This window comes from Hyperoodon ampullatus (assembly GCF_949752795.1).
Source record: "Hyperoodon ampullatus genome assembly, chromosome: 4".
NCBI classification, from domain to species: Eukaryota; Metazoa; Chordata; class Mammalia; order Artiodactyla; family Ziphiidae; genus Hyperoodon; species Hyperoodon ampullatus.
Genome location: NC_136917.1, coordinates 64,778,469 through 64,800,435, shown reverse-complemented (window position 1 = coordinate 64,800,435; position 21,967 = coordinate 64,778,469). Strand labels below are relative to the sequence as shown.

Sequence of the window (21,967 nt, the reverse complement as noted above, 5' to 3'; positions counted from 1 at the left end):
TGTGCAGTATTTCTTTTTAAACTTTCATGCTAGATTTCAACTGTGTATATGCTATGTCAACATACCAGATTAATCCAAGTCATTCATATTTATGCAGTAGACTGTCATATACGACCAGTTACCAGATGAACTGTCATACCACAATTGCAAAATGGTAAAAGGCAATCTTTATGAAAACTTAATATTTTAGTAAAAGGCAACCCTCTCTTCCTCCTACCATTTTTTTTCCCCTTTGAATGGTACCTTTTATAGCATATCAACACACAAAGGTATTTATATCACTTTTACTTAAGTTAGCTTTTTAAATGACTGTTTTCTGATACACTGAATTTATCAAAAGGCACCAAGATTAGAGTCCTATGTAGTTTCAGAATTTTGTTCCTTTTTAAGTTCCTCTAGAATAATTTTTGTCATAAAAGGGTAACTCTAAGAACCAGAAGAAAATGAATGATACAACACAGTAACTTGAAACTTGTACCATCCAAAAGGTATAAATTTATTAATAGATTCCTTGAACTTTTCACTTAGGACAAGAAGTCAGAACAACTTTCTGAACATAAACATAAAAATAGAGCACATTTATTAACAGTAGGAAAACTCTAAGCTTATAGAGGTATTAAATCTTACATAATAACATACAGCCAAAAGCATTAGAAATTCACTGCCTGACAGGTATTCTGATGCATTATCCTGAAAACATGTCTGATACATAGCACTAACATATAACAAAGTATGGCATTTATTTCACAGGGAGAAAAGATAGGTTTCATCACAAAAAGATTTACTAGGTTTCAGCTTTGATTAATTTTAGAGATATATTTTAAAGATAAAAAAAAACAAGATTCACCCCTAAAATAAAAAAGTCTTTATATATATAATCCATTATTAATACTCTTTATGCTCTTACAATGTAAAACATTTAGAAACTTTTGAACTCTAAAAATTTTGATCAGTTAACCTATTTGGTCTTAACACATTCTAAATTCCCTTCTGAGAATCGCATTAATGTTTTTAGTCCATCAGTCCAACATGGATGGAACAGTTCTATTTCTTTTTCTTCTTCTTTGGTGGTTCATCCTCAGAGCTAGTGCTGCTGCTGCTGCTACTGGAAGAGCTGGAATCTGAGTCTGAATCGGAGGACGAGGAAGAGCTTGTGGAAGAGGCCGAAGATGATGAACTGGAGGAGCTTTCATCAGAGTCACTGTCCTCTGAGGAGGATGAGGTAGAGGTCTCTTCACTCTCTGATGAAGAATCACTGGCTGAACTGTCACTGCTATTGCTACTGGAACTGGTTACACTCTTAGACCTATTAGACAATTATATGCATGAGAAGCTGACATTTAATAGAATGTTTAAAAGCAATTTCACTTGAGTATTATGTATACATATATACTGAAGCTTTGCTAGCATGTTATCTCTAGATTTGATGTTTTGAGGATTGCCTAACTGTAATAATCCCACCGTGCCCACCCTCTCCCCCCAACCACAAGGTCTTTTTTTTTCTTTTTTTTTTGCGGTACGCGGGCCTCTCACTGTTGTGGCCTCTTCCTTTGCGGAGCACAGGCTCCAGACGCGCAGGCTCAGCGGCCATGGCTCATGGGCCCAGCCGCTCCACGGCATGTGGGATCTTCCCAGACCAGGGTACGAACCCATGTCCCCTGCATCGGCAGGCGGACTCTCAACCACTGCGCCACCAGGGAAGCCCCACAAGGTCTTTTACTACAGCAATTTAACTCTCTTGGATGGAGTCTGAGATAAGTGTACCTACTATACTATGCTCCAGAGTAAATGATGTTAGAATAAAGTTGCAGTTTAACAACTGGGTTTATTTAAACCTCACGTAGAGTGGTAAATGCTTCATAACCTTAACTACTTTATACCAGATACAGCTGATCAATAATTTCTTACCATTCTAATAACATTTCCTAATCCAAGACAAGAGAAATTACTTACTATTTCCAGGTATAAGGACTCTAGAAAGTTGGAGAGAAAGGATAAATGAAGGAAGAAACTCCAGATAGGTAAACAGAGGAACATATCAGAAAACAGGATGATATTTAATCATGAATTGCAAACAAGAGACTTCAGATCCAAATCTTTTAACTATTATTTTAAAAATCACACACCCCATCCCTCCAACTAGTATTATATATTATCTATATAATACTAAAGCCACACATACCTTTTTTTCTTGGTCTTTCTTTCTACATTAGTTTCTCCAATGCTGATAAATGTGAAGGGGGAGAAAAAGCTCCTGTTAATACAGTGATTATAAACAGCTCAGACAAACGCTTCTGCTATCCCCAAAACTTTTTTCATTGGAGAAACACTTTGTCTTTTATAACATGTACTGAGAGTCCAGTGTTTATTGCTATAATCAAGAGGAAAGTTTCCTGTTGCAGGTGTATATGGTACATGCAGTCAACTTAACCAGCACTTAAGCAAGACAAATGTTATTAACTGTACTTTAGAAGCCAGGTTAAGTTAGTAGTTAAGATGACCAAACGCACCAATTTGATTGTTTCTTAGTTTTTTCCCAACTCATCTATTTTATTTATTCATTCTTGGCTGCACTGGGTCTCCATTGCTGTGCACAGGCCCTCTCCAGTTGCAGCGAGAAGGGGCCACTCTTCTTTGCGGTGTGCAGGCCCCTCACCATGGTGGTCTCTCCTGTTGCGGAGCACGGGCTCTAGGTGTGTGGGCCCCAGCAGCCATAGCACACAGGCCCAGTAGCTGTGGCTCATGGGCTCCAGAGTGCAGGCTCAGCAGCTGTGGCGCACAGGCCCAGCTGCTCCGCAGCATGTGGGATCCTTCCAGACCAGGGCTCAAACTCGTGCCCCCTGCATTGGCAGGCGGACTTCCAACTACTGTGGCACCAGGGAAGCCCCTCTTTTTTAGTTTTGAACTTAGACTGACATGGCTAAATCGACTATTTAGCAAACAACAGAACAAAGCAAGTAATAGCACAACAGCTGTAATTTATAATTTGGGTTTCTAGAATGGTATTATAAATGGCCATTTCATATAAAAAAAGCAACCTTTAATTTAAAAAAAAATTTCTTAATTGATTCACTTTGCTGTACACCGGAAATGAACACAACATTGTAAATCAACTATACTCCAATAAAAATAAAAAGTAAAAATAAAACAAACAAAAAAAATTAAAAACTGTTTCTTGTGACTTCCTTGGCAGTCTAGGAGTTAAGACTCTGTGCTTCCACTGCAGGGAGCCCGGGTTCGATCCCTGGTCTGGGAACTAAGATCCTGCATGCCGTGAGGAATGGTCAAAAAAATTTAAAAAACAAAAACAAACAAAATATTTCTTTTTCTGCATGTCCCCCAAACGTTCAGTTATTTACTGCTTAAGAACCAGAGACTTAATACTTCAAGACTGTGTTCCCTCACATTATTTATAAAGAACAAAGTCTGGAGATTGCTGAGTGAAATACACAAATGGCTTGCTGCTATACTGCTGCCAAACAACATGCATACTAAATCAGGCTTTCAAATTACAGATTTACTTCTATTACTATATACTGTCCTGTAAATTTAACATTTTTATATTCTGAACTTCTCTATATTTCCTAGATAACATTACATCCTTATTTCCTGGGTCCTCAAATATAAATATGTATTTATGTAAAGCTGTTTTACACGATGGAATTACTTACTGGAGAATTGTAATTTTTGCAGTAAAATAAGTGGTAGAAGTACATTTGTTAAGTCATACCACAAGAATGGAAGATCACTGAAATTCACACACTTCCATAATTTTATCACTGAACCAAAAAATCAGCACTCTTTACGTAACAGAGCCAAAACTAAAATTCATGTAGTTCTATGTATTTTTAAGACCAAGATACTTGTGTAATACAACTAGAAAAACAAAAGTAAATGTTGAAATGAAATTATTCATAACTCATATTTTATTCTTTAGGACAGAGGTCTTCAAACATTTTTTGCTTACATTCCTAACAAAAGAAGTTTGAAAAATTATGTTTTTCCCCTCAAAGGGTATAAAGTCTGGTATATTATATATTAAATATTGATATTTTAAAAAGAAAATCGTTACATCATTTTGGTAATTGTAAATACCACAAAATTTGATACGTACCATAATTAATTTAAAAAAAATAAATGAACAAGCTTATCTTTAACAATTGGTACTTTACACTGTCCCTTTTCCTCTTTGAACTTGAATTTTTATTCTCCTTTCCCCAAAGAATGTATCCTAATATATTTTCATGCCTGAAAATTTTAGTGATCACTTACATTTCTCTGCAATAAAAATATAGACATAACTTGATATTGTATCTTTTAATTACTTGTGATAATAAGGTTTTAAAAGTGTTTTAAAATTCTGAGTTGAATTACCATTATCATTACTACTATACAAATTGATTAAAACAATGTAAAATATATTATAAATTTTAGTAACTATTATACATAAAAAAATTTCACTGGAACTGTACCTCTTAATGACATGGATTTTTTTTTCTAGCTTACGTATCCATGGATCTTATTGCTTGACTATGACAGGGTTCAGTTATCAATTTAATTCCTATATTTAACTTTTACAGATTTAACCCTGAGAAAGCTTGTTAACCTGAACAGGTAGATGGGAACAGAAAGAGTTTTGCTGTAGCAATGTCACTCAGTTCTCTGAATTCCTCCCATGTTAGATTCCACAAGTCACATAACGATGTATCATTAAAATATACTTTTAAATTGACAACTCAATTAGATCCTCCTTCAATTTTGCTGGGAAAAAAAATTACAAAAGAACTTGCTCCCAATAATTTGGGCCTTTTACTTTCTTACAAACACCAGTATTTTGAAAAGTCTCTAGGATTTTATACATGAGCACAATATACCAAGGTAAGATTAGAGACAGGCGAGAGGTATGCCTTTCTTTTGTGAAATTAGAGAAGGGTAGGCAAGGTCTCATACAGATTTATTTTTGGAAGAAAGATATATGAATATTTATAATCTAGAAACTGATTACCTGTCTATTCCTGTATAACCCTTGAAGAGCCTTCCTGTCCACAAACTGGAAGACTGCTGCCTGGAAAATCCAGATGTTTAAGACACTATTATATTGCTAACGATTCTCATGAAGGTGCTACTTCTAATATGCAGCACTAAGTAGACCTGACACCTTCCTGTTTCAGTTTCTCTGAAACACATAAGCTTACTTATTTCATGGGAATTTAAAAAGCTTTATTCAAAGGGCATAAAAGGATAAATAACAATTTTTCCTTCCTACCCAGTTCTCCTTCTAGAAAACAACCACTATTATCAACCATTTATATTCCCCCCCCAAAAAAGCTCCATTCTTCCTTTTTTCTTCCTTTTTAACATAAATGATAGTATATTATATATACTGTTCTCTACCTTGTTTATATACTTAGTATAAGTATCTTGGGTACTTACTTTGGATATCTTTCCATATCAGTTCATATAATCTACCTCATAGTATTCTGCTGTCATTTCATTGGCAGTTGAGGCAAAAAAGCAAAGTGATTAAGAGCATGGACTCTGGAGACTGGCTAGTTGGTTTAACACTTAACTTTTCCACTTACTTGCTGCGTGACACTGAGCAAGTTACTGAATCTCTCCATGCCTCAGCTTCTTTTTTTTTTTTTTTTTGCGGTACGCGGGCCTCTCACTGTTCGGGCCCCTCCCGTTGCGGAGCACAGGCTCTGAACGCGCAGGCTCAGCGGCCATGGCTCACGGGCCCAGCCACTCCGCGGCATGTGGGATCTTCCGGACCGGGGCACGAACCCGTGTCCCCTGCATCGGCAGGCGGACTCTCAACCACCGTGCCACCAGGGAAGCCCCATGCCTCAGCTTCTTCATATGTAAAATGGGAATTATAATAGTACTTACCTTAACGGTATAGATGTGATGCTGAAATAAGCTAATAATTGTAAAGACCTTAGTACGGTGCCTGGCACACAGTAACACTCATTAAACATTAGCTAATATTACAATATAATCTAAATCTGGATAACCACCATAAGATATTTAGTCCCTTAATAAATTTTATAAATACAAATAAATATTCCTTTGGATACCATATGTAACCTTACCTTTGCTGTAATAATAATCTGTTTTCTTTTTCTTTTAAAGCTTTCTTTAGTTCTGCTGTTCTTGAAGGCCTATGTAGGTACTTTCTTTTTCCTGTGCATTCATAAGTCCAATGCCCAAATTCCAAGCATTTCTGACATCTTACATGTTGTTTATTTGCTTCACTGCAGAGTAAAAAATAGAATACAGGCCTTAAATTTTTTTTTTTTTTTTTTTTTTTTTTTTTTGCGGTATGTGGGCCTCTCACTGTTGTGGCCTCTCCCGTTGCAGAGCACAGGCTCCGGACACACAGGCCCAGCGGCCATGGCTCACGGGCCCAGCTGCTCCGCGGCATGTGGGATCTTCCCAGACCGGGGCACGAACCCGTTTCCCCTGCATCGGCAGGCGGACTCTCAACCACTGCGCCACCAGGGAAGCCCCAGGCCTTAAATTTTTGACCTGACATTTTCTGTCGTGAGAAGCATAAATAATATAAGCATAAAATGATGCTTATGTAAAGGTACAATTCAAAAATAAGCATCATTTTACACTTTAAATCATTTGTTAGATTTAATCACAAAGCAATATAGTAAGTGGTTAAGAGCATGGCCCTGGGAGCTAGACAGAACTGAGTACAAATCTTCTTTCCTCAATTCCATTCCAGTAACGGCAGACTAGGTAACTCAGACCAACTCTTCAGCTCAGAACTAGAAAAGACAGTCAAAACATTTTTAACAATGTGCTCGAGGTATCAGAGAACTAACAAGAGATTAAAGAATAACCAAGCCAAGATATGGAAGAAGCTGGAAACCTAGAGTGGTCAACCCTACGTTTAAGTCAACTCTTGTGCTGGGGTTTTTTCCCAACTCAGGAGGGTAAGCAAGCATCACTTATAAGGAGCAAGGGAGACAAATTATGCATTCAGAGTTGGGATTCTGAGGGCTTTACTCTGAGAATAAAGCAACTACTTATCAAGTGCAGCCCAGCTTCTAGTCACCTAGACTAAGAAAAATCTCAGTCCCTGAAATTGAATTAAGGTGTGGCAAGTGAAGAAAAATAGATAAAGGAATTAGAAAGGAATAAATAAAATTGTCATTCCTTACTGATGATGTATCATGTAAATGGCAAATCCAACAGACTCTACAGATAAAAAGAATTTTTTTTGGCCCTGCCACGCGGCATGTGGGATCTTACTTCCCCAACCAGGGATTGAACCCTTGCGCCCTGCATTAGGAGCGTGGAGTCCTAATTGCTGGATCGCCAGGGGAGTCCCAAAACATTTTTCAATAATTAGAATTCATAAGTGAGTTTAGGAAGGCTTTATATTGGGGTCAGTAAACTTTGTCTATAAAGTGTCAGAGAGTCAATATTTTAGGCTTTGCAGAACAAGAGGCAAAATTTAAGATATTACAAAGGTATTTATATCACAAGAGAGAAAACAAATTTCTACAAATATTTTATTAATGAAAATATTTCAAATAAAAGAGGTTTATTAATGAGAAGAATGGAATTCTTTTCTATAAGATAACATTTCACTCAATTGAGGTTCAAAATTAGTGTTCTCTATCATCAAATTGATCATATATATACAAACATATGTAAAAAGCATTCTTAGTTTGCAAGCCTAGAACAGGCAGCAGGCAGGATTCAGTGGACTATCGTTTGCCAAACTTTCTATTAGATATTAGGTCAACACATAAAAATCAATTGAGTTTCTACTTAACAAAAACAGTTAAAAATAAAAATTTAAAAGGTGGTATTTATAACATCCTGAAAAATAACAAGCACTTATAAATAAGTGAAAGAAAATATGTGCAAGAATTCTATGCAGAAAACAAACATTACTGAGAGAAATTAAACATCTAAATAAGTAGCTAAATAAAAGGATTACCATGTTCATAGACTGAAAGACTCAATATTGTAAAAACTGTCCATTCTCCCCAAACTGATCTATAGATTCGAAGCAATACCAATCAAAATCTTAACAGGTGTTTGTTTGGTATGGAACTTAAACTTATTCCCTAAAATGTATATGGACATTCAAAAGGCCAAGAATAGCCAAAATACCCTTATAAAGGAACAAGTAGGGAAGACTTGGATTAAAAGAAATTGACTTGTGGTGATCATTTTGTAATATACGGAAATATTGAATCTCTTTGTTGTACACCCGGAACTAACGTAGTGCTGTAGGTAAATGATATTTCAAAAACAAACAAAAAAATCACAAAAAAAAGAGTTCAGATTTGTGGTTAACAGAGGTGAGGGATAGGGGGAGCAGCAACCGGATGAAGGCAGTCAAAGGTACAAATTTCTAGTTATAAGATAAATAAGTACTAGGGATGTAATGTACAATATGATTAATGAAATTAACAGCTGTATGTTATACGTGAAAATTGTTAAGAGAGTAAATCTTAAGAGTTCTCATCACAAGAAAAAAACGTTTTTTCTTCTGTTTCTTTAATTTTGTATCTATATGAGAAGATGGATGTTCACTAAACTTATTGTTAACAGTGACTTCATGACGTATGTAAATCAAATCATTAAGCTTAAACTTATACAGTGTTGTACGTCAACTGTATCTCAATAAGACTGAAAGAAAAAATAAAAGACAGCGACTTATGATACAGCTATAATAACTAAGAATGTGAGATTGGAGCAAATATATACAAATATGCCAGTAGAACAGAACAGAATGTCCAGACATAGACTAATGTATACATGAACAATTTATGACCACCATGGCATTAAAGAGCAGTGGGGGGAAAGGTTAGATTATAAATGATGTAGGAGGGCTTCCCTGGTGGCGCAGTGGTTGGGGGTCCGCCTGCCGATGCGGGGGGCGGGGGGCGGGGGCCGCGGGTTCGTGCCCCGGTCCAGGCGGATCCCACGTGCCGCGGAGCGGCTGGGCCGGTGGGCCGTGGCCGCTGTGCCTGTGCGTACAGAGTCTGCGCTCCGCGGCGGGAGGGGCCACGGCAGTGGGAGGCCTACGTACCGCAAAATAAATAAATAAATAAATAAATATAAATAAATGATGTAGGGACAACTGGTTATGCATATGGTAAAAATAAGACTTAACCAAAAGCCAACAATGATTACAGACTTGGCCAAACAATAAGGTTTAAAAGACAGTATAAAAAAAGTGACATATTTGAGTTAGGAATTCTTAAGAAACAAAAACAAAGCACTAAGACTTCCCTGGTGGCGCAGTGGTTAAGAATTCGCCTGCCAATGCAGGGGACACGGGTTCGAGCTCTGGTCCGGGAAGATCCCACATGCTGAGAAGCAACTAAGCCCGTGCTCCAACAACTACTGAGCCTGCACTCTAGAGCCTGCAAGCCACAACTACTGAGCCCATGTTCCACAACTACTGAAGCCCGCGTGCCTAGAGCCCGTGCTCTGCAACAAGAGAAGCCACCGCAATGAGAAGCCCGCATACCGCAACGGAGAGTAGCCCCCACTCACCGCAACTAGAGAAAGCCCGCGTGCAGCAACAAAGACCCAACGCAGTCAAAAATAATAAATAAATACATTAATTTTTAAAAATCACTAATCATAAAAGATTGATAAATTAGAATTACTAAAATTAAGAATTTTCAAAAATTAAGAATTTCTGTTCATCAAAATATACTATAAAGAGAGTAAAAAGAGAAGCCAAAGAGTGGGAGAAGATATTTGTAACACATTTTGCCAACAGCTTCATCTTAAGTATACAAAGAACTCTTATGAATCATTAAGGAAATGATGTATAATAGAAAAATAAGATAAAGTGGAAGATGGAAAGGCAGTACAAAAATGGGATTGGGAAACAAATTAATAAACACATGAAAAGGTGCTCAATACTAACCTAAGAAAAAGCAAAAACCACTATAGTTGAAGAAATGCATACTCTACAGTCCAGCAATTCCACTTGCAGGTACTTACACAATAGAAATCTACACAAAACTATACCAGATAACATGTATAAGAATATTGGAATATTGCTTTCCTTTATGTAGCTTTTAAAAGTTTTGAAATAGTCACAACCTTATAGAAAAGCTGTTAAGTACAGTTCAAAGAACTATTTTTCCTAAATCATTTGTGAACTGTTTTTGCTGAGCCATTTGTAAGTTGCCAACCTGATGCCTCATCAAACCAGAACACTTTACTGCATGTTCTCTATAAACTAGGACATTCTCATATACACAATGTAACCATCAAAATCAAGAAGTTAATGTTGGGGCTTCCCTGGTGGCGCAGTGGTTGAGAGTCCGCCTGCCGATGCAGGGGACACGGGTTCGTGCCCCGATCCCGGAAGATCCCACATGCCGCGGAGCGGCTGGGCCCGCGAGCCATGGCCGCGGAGCCTGTGTGTCCGGAGCCTGTGCTCCGCAACGGGAGAGGCCACAGCAGTGAGAGGCCCGCGTACAGCAAAAAAAAAAAAAAAAGAAGTTAATGTTGATACCTTCAAGATCCCATTTAAGTTTAATCTTCAGACCCCATTTAAGTTTCATCAAATGTCCCCAAAACGTTCTCTATAGCAAAATCCAGTTCTGCATCAATGTTGCACAGGTTGTCATGTCTCTTTAGTCTCCTTCTGTCTGGAAGAGTTCCTCAGTCCTGTGTCTTGCTTTACATGACCTTGACACTTTTTGTTGATTACAGCCAGTTATTTTGTAGAATGTGCTTCAATTTGAGTTGGAGGATTTGCTTCCAGGTTCACTCATGTGGCTAATGGGAGGCTTCAGTTCCTTGCCTGCTGGCCTCTCCATAGGGCTGCTTGCAACATGGCTTTACCCAGGGAGAGTGACCAAGATAACTCAAGAAAGAAGTCAGTCTTTTATCACCCAATCTTGGAAATGACAGACCATTACTTTTGCTATATTCTACTGGTCATACAGACCAACTCTGGTACTCTCTGGAGGAGAGTACACATGAAGCAGGGATCAGTGGAGGTCATCTTGGAGGCTGGCTACAACATCTGATATCTCTATATGATTAGATTCAAGCCATGTATTTTTGGCAGGAATATAACAGACATGTGCCGTGTTCTTCTCGCTGTATTCCTGTCAGGTGACACAAGACTTCAATTTGTCTTGTTACTGATGATGTTCGTTTTGATCCCTTCATTATGGAGGGTCGACCAGATTTTGCAATATAAAGTTATTTTTTGTCCTTTTGTAATTGAGGTGGTTTTAAATTATGTCCACAAATTCTATGATATCCTTACTTCAAGGGTTGGCGCCTAACTACCCTCCCCTTAAGTGTGGCTAAGACTTAGTGACTTGCTTCTAACTAACAGAATAAAGCAGGGTGATGGAGCGTGACTTTAAAGATTAGCTCATGTAGCTGCCATGTCATGAAAACACTCAAGCAGCCTCTAGGGAGGCCCATGGGTGAGGAACTGAGGCTTCCTGTCAACAGCCCTGTGAATAGCTATCTTGGAAGCAGATCCTCCAGTTGTGGTCAAGTCTTCAGATGACTGCAGCCCCTGGCAAGATCCTGACCACAAACATTTAGGGAGAACCTGAGTCAGAACCACTCAGCTGGGACTTCCCTGGTGGTCCAGTGGTAAAGAAGCTGCTTTACAATGCAGGGTACGCGGATTCGACCCCTGGTTGGGGAACTAAGATCCCACATGCCGCAGGGCAACTAAGCCCGTGCGCCACAACTACTGAGCTCCCGCGCCTCAACTAGAGTCCACGAGCCGCAAACTACATAGCCCATGTGCTCTGGAACCCACGTGCCACACTACAGACCCCATGTGCCCTGGAGCCTGCGTGCCAGAACTAGAGAAGAGAAAACCCACATGCCACTAGAGAGAAGCTCACACGCCACAACAAAAGATCATGCATGCCTCAATGAAGATCCCACATGCCACAACTAACACCTGAGGCAGCCAAAAAAAAACCGAAGAAAGAAAAAAGAACTACTCAGCTAAGTCACTCCTGAATTCCTGACCACAGAACTGAGATGTTTATTGTTAGAAGTCACTAAATTCTGGGGTAATTTGTTATACAACTATAATTAATAACTAATAAAGCAATTAATAAATATTTTGTGGGTTGGTATTTGAAAGTACATAAATATCCTGCTCATTAAATTTTTAGTTCATTTATTCATCTATCAGTATGAACTCTATTTTTCTATTTTATTGAATGAGTTACTATCCGTTACCATGATTTATTTTGATGCTCAGATTGCCCTAGATTTGGTCAGTGGGAATCCTTCCAAGTTGGATTCTGTGTTCTTTTGACATGGTTCCTTCATTCTTTGAGCACTTCCTTGCTTTCTGGTACAACAAAAAATTCCAGGCTCATCTTATACTTTCTCTGTCCTGAAATCAGGCCTTTCCAGGCCTGAAATCAGCCTGATGGAACCCTGATGACATTCAGAGTCAAGATCAGGGCACACATGTGCTCACTGTAACTGGAATGTTGCTGCTCTCAGGTACCCCTTCAGTGGACAGAGCTAGGGAACAACTCACACATTACTATCCATGTATCAAATACACACATTTACAGCTATATTTAACTATATATTTTGAAAACCATGAATTCATACCGATACCTTTAATTCCAATCCAACTTCACAGAATTTACTCTATTTTCTCCTTCCCCATACCTCCTCCTCCTTCAGTGAGAAATCTGGCTCCCATTATCCTTAACAGATTTACTTATTTGGTCAATTTGTCTTATGGAACCAATTGCCCATTGTTGCCCCCTCCCCCTTACAGATGCCCTCTTTACTCCACTTGGGCTCTGCTACTCTACCCTTTGCTGTCCTCCCACACTCCCCATGTGAACATGCTCCTCACCCTGCCTGGGCTCTGACTTCCACTGCCAGGCCAGTCCACCTCACATGAACTCATTTCTCTTTCTATTTAGACTGTGCCACCCCATACCAAATTATACCTCCCCTCCCCCATGGAGACATTCTCCCCACTAGGGTGACAACTTGTGTTAAATGGCTCTCCCTGTGTGGAAACCCTCCTCACTCTGCTTGGGATCTGGTACCCTGCATTGGACCTTCCCTCAACTGGATGCCCTATGCACCCTGCTGGCACTGCAAGCCAGTTCACGTCCCTATGTGGATGCCTTAGTTACTCCCCTTCAGCTCTAATACTCTAGTGCCAAGTCAGTCCTCTGCATGGATCCATACCACCTCATGGCTTTAGGGACTGGCTTGTTAAAGTAGGGAAGAGGAAGAGGAAGAACTATAATAATATTCTTAACAACAAGATTTGTAAAATCCTCAAAATTGGAAATAATATCAAAGAAGAATGGATGATCTGTGGTATAGAACACTGAATAAAAATGAACAAATTCCAGCTTAATTTAACTCAGATGGAGCTTAGATATACGAAGCTAAGCTCAAAAGAATCTAAATTGTCTGATTCTATGTAAAGGTTAAAGACAGGTAAAATTAAACTCTAGTGAATAGTTAGATGGTAAAAGCACAGAACAGAGGCAAGTAAGTAAGTACCATAAATGTTAGGATAGTGGTTACTTTAGGAAGGAGGGAGGAGGTTGTGATTGGGAAAGCTTGGTGGCATCCAGTATATTGGCAATTTTTTATTAAATACTTGATCTGGGTAGTGGTTACATGGGATATTCTCTTTATAATTACCTATTAATGACATATTTATGTTGTCTGAACTTTTTTGTAGATGTGTTATAGTTCACAACAATAAAAATTTTTTTAAATCTTGGCTCTTTCACTACATAGCTTTAGGCTCATTAGCAAGCCAGTTTTTGAACTTCAGTTTCTATTCTAAAAAATGGGATAACATCTACTTCACTAGGTTATTGTGAGAATTAGATAAGACCATAACCGTGGTTTATACTTACTGTGTGCCAGGAATTTAGCTAAGTACTATTTATACATAAATACATCTAATCCCCATGACAACCCAATGAGTTTGAGAACAATATCCCCATTCTACAGACTGGGATGTTTGTATAGAAAGCAGTAAGGAATCTGGCATAAAGTAATACACAAATAAATGGGAGTTGTGAATATCAATCTACACATTAGGCTAATCAATTATCTGGACTAACGATACATGGCAATTTAAATTTTCTCAAAACATGGTTGCATGATGGGATGCTGGATTCTTAATTTCGACCTAGAGCAGTCACCTTTTTACCCTCGGAGAACACATAATTGGTGTTCAGTAAATGTTTGTAAAATGAATGACTGTTTAAATAGGCAAGGGTTTAAGAGGACATATATTGTTTATAGTATGCTTTTCATAATGAATTCCCACATTGTCAGCCAGGTTCTGTAATTTTTTTTTTTTTTTGCGGTACGCGGGCCTCTCACTGTTGCGGCCTCTTCCATTGCGGAGCACAGGCTCCGGACGCGCAGGCTCAGCGGCCATGGCTCACAGGCCCAGCCACTCCACAGCATGTGGGATCCTCCCGGACTGGGGCACGAACCCGTGTCCCCTGCATCAGCAGACGGACTCCCAACCACTGTGCCACCAGGGAAGCCCAGCTTCTGTAATTCTGACAGTAATTTATTTTTAGCATTTTTTCAAAAATTAAGCCAATCCTAATGTGAAGAACTAATGTTTCAAGCAAGGCAACACTACGCAGTAGTAGTTTTTTAATTTTTTAATAAATTTATTTATTTTTGACTGCGTTGGGTCTTCGTTGCTGAGCAGGGACTACTCTTTGTTGTGGTGCACAGGCTTCTCACTGAGGTGGCTTCTCTTGTTGCGAGCACAAGCTCTAGGTGCACAGGCTTCAATAGCTGTGGCACGTGAGCTCAAGTAGTTGTGGCTCGCTGGCTCTAGAGCGCAGGCTCAGTAGTTGTGGCTCACGGGCTTAGTTGCTCCGCAGCATGTGGGATCTTCCCGGACCAGGGCTCGAACCCGTGTCCCCTGCATTGGCAGGCAGATTCTTAACCACTGCGCCACCAGGGAAGTCCTGAGTGGTAGTATTGAAAGATAATAAAGAAGAGTCAGCTTTTTGCCTAGTAATAGTTCATAAATTTCAGTAAGCAACTGCCATAACCATGACTATAACTTCAGAGCTTATCTGAATGTGTAATGTAGCAAATTGTTAAGGCTATCAATAATAAAACACTCTATGGACTTAATATTAAGTTGCCCACTTTTCAAGCAAAAAGAACCACTAACACATTTAATATATACACAATTGTGATATGCATTCCAGAAATAATAAATTCAAAAACATTAAAGGATAGTTAGTAAAAAAAGTAAAATCATGACTCTCATATAAATATAAAATGAACACATGTCAAAGGTTTTATTTAATCATTAATTAATAAGGGAACCAGTAAGATGTTGCAGTTGGTTCAAAACAGAATCCAAACAACACACATATATGGGCAATCAGGAAGGCAGGAAACGAATTTACAGATAGTTAAAAACTGGTCAATAGACACAGGGCAAGAATCAGTTGTACTGTCTTTTCATGGGTAAGAATCTTTTCTACCAGCTTTTTACAATTTACAGAGTTATTTAAAAATAGCTCAAAGAGGGCTTCCCTGGTGGTGCAGCAGTTAAGAATCCGCCTGCCAATGCAAGGAACATGGATTCGAGCCCTGGTCTGTGAAGATGCCACATGCCGCGGAGCAACCAAGCCCGTGCGTCTGGGAAGATCCCACATACCGCGGAGCAACTAAGCCCGTGGGCCACAATTACTGAGCCTGCGCTCTAGAGCCCGTGAGCCTCAACTACTGAAGCCTGCGTGCTTAGAGCCTGTGCTCCACAACAAGAGAAGCCACCGCAATGAGAAGTCCGCGCACCGCAACGAAGAGTAGCCCCCGCTCGCTGCAACTAGAGAAAGCCTGTGCGCAGCAACAAAGACCCAACTCAGCTAAAAATAAATCAAAAAACAAAACGAAACAAAACAAAAAACAAAACATATATATATATATATATATATATATATATATATATATATATCTCAAAGACAGTGAGGCACAGGCGCTCACAGAGTCACTAGCCAGGATAGGGAATTAGACAAATCAGCCAGTAATCTTTTTTTTTTTAAATCCATTTCAAAGCCTTTCACAATATTTCCTAACAATGAAAATATGGAGGAGGGTGGAAGCCTCTCAGAATCAAGGAAATAAAGTCTTCTCCAACTCAGTTTGTTTTCCCAATATTAAGAAATTTATAACCTGGGATCCCAGCCATTAAAAATATTATCTACCAGCACTGTGGAGTTTGCTTTTTGTTGTTATATATAAAACATTCACCAATATCTAAAGCCCACCTATGATGTTCTAAACATTAACACCCCTAAAAATACTTAAATCTTCCAGATAGAATACTGAATGAGACACACCTATAATTTCAAAATAAACACAAGATCAGCATTTATTTCTTTTCAAATGAATACCTTATTTAATAATATTCCATTTCTATATTCTAAGCTAAGGCTTAAGGAAGTGTTTTAATGGTACAGCCTTTTTGGGTGAAACCACCTTCTTTGATACCATTTCTGTCAGATTGGCAAAGCTGTTTTTTAAGCCTATTGTTGGCAAAGATGGAGAATGGGCACTCTAAATATAGTAAGATACACATTCTTAATTGCTGGTAAGATTGTAAGTTGCAGATACTTTCTGAAGGGCTATTTGGTAATATGCAACAAAAATCTTTAAAATGTACATACCAAATAAACAAAAAATATAATATAAATGATGATTATCTATCTAGAAAATCCCTAAGAATCCAAAATGGAGCTAGTAGGACTACTAAATGAGTTTAATAAGGTCACAGGATACAAGGTCAATATACAAAAGTCAATATACTAGCAACAAACAGTTGGAAATTGAAATTAAAAAAAATACTATTACAATACTTACTTTTACCCTTGTTAAATTTCTTCTTGTTATACTCAACATAGAGTTCCAGCCTGTCAAGACCTTTCTGGATTGGGATTTTGTTATCCATTGTATTAGTTATCCCTCCCAGCTTTGTGTTAACTGCAGGTTTGATAAACATGCACATGTGTCCTCATCTAAGTCATTTATAAAAATGTTGACAAGACCAAACTGAGGACCAAACTCTGCAGGCCACCATGGGATACCTCTGTATATTTACTTAAACCCATTAAACAATACTCTTTGTCCATGATGTTCAACTGATGTACCTAATTGTTCTGTTTTCACAAGGATATTGTGAGAGACTTTTCAAGATGCCTTTTTGAAATCCAAATACCTAAAAGGCAAAAAGGGTATCAATCTGTAATGACTTGATACCTGATGATCTTGGCTTTTCTTTCTGAACATATTTAATAAATCCAGCCAGAATTTTGGGTGGAATGGATATCAAGTTCACTGGTCTGGTTTGTGAAATCTACCCTTCTCACTTTGAAAATCAAAACAGCATTTGCCTACTTCCAGTCCTTCAGCACCACTCCTGTTTGCCAGGGGTTCTCAGATTACCAGCAGCAGTACAGCCATCTCACCTGGAAAATCTCTGTTATGTTGGGGAGCAATCACGTGGGTCAAGTGCCTTAAACACATTCAGAGTGGATTAGGGCTCTATAACTCACTCCTCAAGTACCTTGGGCTTCAGTTCCAGTCTTCTTATTCTGCATATAATTATATGTGAGTGAAATCTGATTCAAAGTTAAGTCCCTGAAAGATCTGCTGAATGAAAAGTTCAAATTTCCCCCCTTTCCTCCTTTAGTCCAAAGACTTTTAAAAACAATGTCAATAGTACTTTCTCACTTCTCATAACTTGTAGTTTAAGACTTGTTCTTATGGAAGTGCTATATGCTCTTTATAAATAAAATTAAATCTTTTTGATGAATGTAAAATGAAAAGTAAAGGCTCCTCTTCTGCTTTCCCCCCCAAAATATTCCCCAAATTCTCCTGGACTCCCCTTGCCTCTAAAGGCCCTCCTTCTCCAACTCCCTGGGAATTGTCCCGACAGTGTGCAAACCATGACAGGTTTCATTATACACCATGTTTTCTTTTCAGTAAGACTAGAAGCTCCTAAAGCTAAGATTGTCTTTTACGTCTGTGTAGCTCATGTACCAAATACAAGCATACTGCAGAAATGGAACATTTGTTTAACTGTGTGATACTCCAAAACTTATGTTAAAAGCACTAGAAGTCTTACTTTCACTTCATATTTAAGTGGACATTGGTTGGTTTTGTCAATCTAGCAATCATTAATTATCTCCTCTGACCTACCCCCCCATTCGTTTATTTTTATTTTATTTTATTTTTTTTCCACCCATTGGTTTATAAGGATCCATTCAATTATGCTGGGAAGAGAATGAGATCCAAGTCAATCAAAGCTTCATAATTCCATAGACATGGTTCGGGGTAGGGTATGTAACCCAATCTAGACAATGAGATGCTATCAACTTGAAGCTGAGAGGATATAAAGGACCCTAGATACTGCAGCCATCTTAGGACCAAAGGAGTGATCTAACCAAGTATGGAACCAACACCCAAAAGGGCAAACCTGAGAGAGATTAGACCCTGGTGACATCATTTACTGCACAACTGTTAAGTATTACTGTTACTCCATTCTTGATCTCAGAACCATATGACTTCAAAGCCTTCTTCCTCCACCAAGCACACTACTACTTCATTCTGATTCCTTAAGTCTTTATCCTTATGTTCAAGGAACCTCATCAGGCATGAGAGGTACTCTGATGAAAGGTAGAAGAGAAGGATCAGGGCTCTTAGAATAAAAAATATAAATATAAAAAGAAATACAGGGCTTCCCTGGTGGCGCAGTGGTTGAGAATCTGCCTGCTAATGCAGGGGACACGGGTTTGAGCCCTGGTCTGGGAAGATCCCACATGCCGCAGAGCAACTAGGCCCGAGAGCCACAACTACTGAGCCTGCGCGTCTGGAGCCTGTGCTCCGCAACAAGAGAGGCCGCGATAGTGAGAGGTCCGCGCACGGCGATGAAGAGTGGCCCCCGCTTGCCACAACTAGAGAAAGCCCTCGCACAGAAACGAAGACCCAACACAGCCAAAAATAAATAAATGCATACATGCATACATGCATACATACATACATACATACATACATACATACATACATACAGGGGCTTCCCTGGTGGAGCAGTGGTTAAGAATCCGCCTGCCAATGCAGGGGACACGGGTTTGAGCCCTGGGTCTGGTAAGATCCCTCATGCCATGGAGCAACTAAGCCCGTGCGCCAACAACTACTGAGCCTGCGCTCTAGAGCCCGTGAGCCACAACTACTGGGCCCACGTGCCACAACTACTGAAGCCCTCGCACCTATAGCCTGTGCTCTCCAACAAGACATGCCACCGCAATGAGAAGCCTGCGCACCACAAGGAAGAGAAGCCCTCACTCGCCGCAACTAGAGAAAGCCCGCACGCAGCAACGAAGACCCAATGCAGCCAAAAATAAATACATTAATTAATTAATTAATTAATTAAAAAAGAAATATAAATATACACATTAGAGCAGACTGTGAGCGATATATTAACGAGCAAATGGTGATGCCGTTTAACGGGCAAATGGTGATGCCGTGAAAAGCTGACAGAGTGAAAAAGTGTCGGACGTTGTTTGGGTATGCAGACTGGTAGAAGAAAAAAAGGTTTCACAAGAAAGGGGCATCTGGCACAAACTCCTGCATTATCTGTTCACAGAAAACCTCTTGTGCTATTCTCTCTCGCTCATTATCCACAATGGCCATCTTTCGTTCCTTTTTTTTTTTTTTGCAGTATGCGGGCCTCTCACTGTTGTGGCCTCTCCCGTTGCGGAGCACAGGCTCCGGACGCGCAGGCTCAGCGGCCATGGCTCACGGGCCCAGACGCTCAGCACCATGTGGGATCTTCCCAGACCGGGGCACGAACCCGTGTCCCCTGAATCGGGAGGCGGACTCTCAACCACTGCGCCACCAGGGAAGCCCCATGTTTCGTTTCTTAAAAACTAAGTTCTTTGCTGTCTCAAAACAATTATGCTAGTCTGGGTGCTCTTCCCCCAAATCCTCTCATGACTGGTTTCTTTCTCACATTTCCGATCTCTGTTCAAACGCCACCTCTTCAGAGATGCCTTTCCAGTCCAATCAACCTAACCTGGACCTTTTTCTCTTTCCATCACCTCTTATTTCCTTCAAAGCTCTTATCATCAACTGTATTTGCTTAAAATGTTTAGTTTATCGATTCTTTCCACCAATAGAATGTAAGCTTCCTGAAAGCAGGGATTCTGTCTTGAACACCTCTTTTTACTTACACCCAAATACCGGCATAGAGCGATAGGTAATGCATAAATTAATATTTCTTGGAGAATGAATGGCAGAAAGTGAGAAGAGAGCTTGGCAGAAAAGTAAGGCTGTTCCTAGGGAAGGCGATAGGAATGGGGCAGGAAAAGCCAGCTGGGCTGGAGGTTGCACAGGAAGCTGAAGGTTTACGTCGGCGAGAGTAGGCGGTGTTGGACGAGGGCTACAGGCTTCGCCCGGTCACGCGTGGGGTGGGCGGCCGGGTTGGCAAAGGGGCATAAAACTCTTAGCGACCAACTCCTGGGCGTTCCCTTCGCAGGAACCAAACACGAGACTCTCTTCAGGCACCCCTAGGTCCCGCCCAGCGGTCTTACGCAGCCGTCTTCCACGAAAGCGCTAATCCACAGACATCAAACTTACCGCCCCGGCCCGAGCTCCTCGCGGGCAGGCGACGTGTGAGAAAAACGGCCAACCTCCGCCGGACCACGCTGAGGATCCCACACCGACCCCGCATACCGGCGCCCGCTCACTAGCCGGCTGACGCGCTTCTCCCCGCCCCCAGCCCGCCCCGCGGCCGGACTCCGGCCCTAACTTACGCTTGTCTCCGGGCTATGAGGCGATGCATGGGAGTCGCCATCTTAGCGCGGCTGAGGCCTGCCGCGCTGGGTTTTGGGAAACTCCTCGGAGGGGGCGGGGACTTAGAACCCCGGAGGCCGTAGGCGTGGGCGGGACCAGTCAGGCCTGGAGAGCTAACGGGGCAGCTTTTGGGGCAAGTAGTGGTTAGGGCCTGGTCTGTTGTGTTTCCTGTGTGCGTCTGTAGTTTGAGGGAGAGGAATGAGGCAGGTTGATCGGTCTGAATGAGGGATTTTAAGGATGGGTCCACGTATATTGCGTGGAGAGGCAGGGAAGAACATTCTCGAATGGGGGATCCATCTATCCATCTTTATATACAAATGAATATATATATATAAATGAATAAAACTGCATTGTTCAGGACACTAGAAGTAGTTTGGATAGCAAAATAAAAAGGAATGAGTTCAACAAGATTGGGACCATCAATTGAAAAAGAATGACTTTAGCAAACTATAAAATGCAAATATATGTTGTTTATATTTTTGTTTTTCATAATGATGTTATAAGGCTATATAGGTAAAGCTGCTTTTTCAACTGGAAAAAGATTATACAAATATTAATTCTTAAAGGATATTTTAGTATTTAGTGGCAGTCGTGGAAATTTATTCTCTTAAATCCAGTATTTGAAATATAGATAACTTTTTTTAACATCTTTATTGGAGTATAATTGCTTTACAATGGTGTGTCCGTTTCTGCTTTAAAACAAAGTGAATCAGCTATACATATACATATATCCCCATATCCCCTCCCTCTTGCGTCTCCCTCCCTCCCACCCTCCCTATCCCACCCCTCTAGGTGGTCACAAAGCACTGAGCTGATCTCCCTGTGCCATGCGGCTGCTTCCCACTAGCTATGGGTTTTACATTTGGTGGTGTATATATGGCCATGCCACTCTCTCACTTTGTCCCATCTTTCCCTTCCCCCTCCCCGTGTCCTCAAGTCCATTCTCTAGTAGGTCTGCGTATAGATAACTTTTTTTCTCTCGTTGCGGAGCACAGGCTCCGGACGCGCAGGCTCAGCGGCCATGGCTCACGGGCCTAGCCGCTCCGCAGCACGTGGGATTCTCCCGGACCGGGGCACGAACCCGACTGTC

The 21,967-nt window shown here is 40.2% G+C and overlaps 1 protein-coding gene across 1 annotated transcript; it reads right to left on the bottom strand.

Annotated features, from left to right (window-relative positions):
• Positions 1-862: 862 nt before the first annotated feature.
• On the bottom strand, positions 863-20,878 carry ZCCHC10 (zinc finger CCHC-type containing 10; the record flags this gene model as incomplete). The annotated part of the gene is made up of 4 exons (XM_079702647.1): positions 863-1,306; positions 2,183-2,224; positions 6,093-6,254; positions 20,838-20,878. The coding sequence occupies 4 exons, from the start codon at positions 20,876-20,878 to the stop codon at positions 1,045-1,047; spliced, it is 507 nt and encodes a 168-aa protein (XP_079558773.1). The 3' UTR covers positions 863-1,044.
• Positions 20,879-21,967: the final 1,089 nt, after the last annotated feature.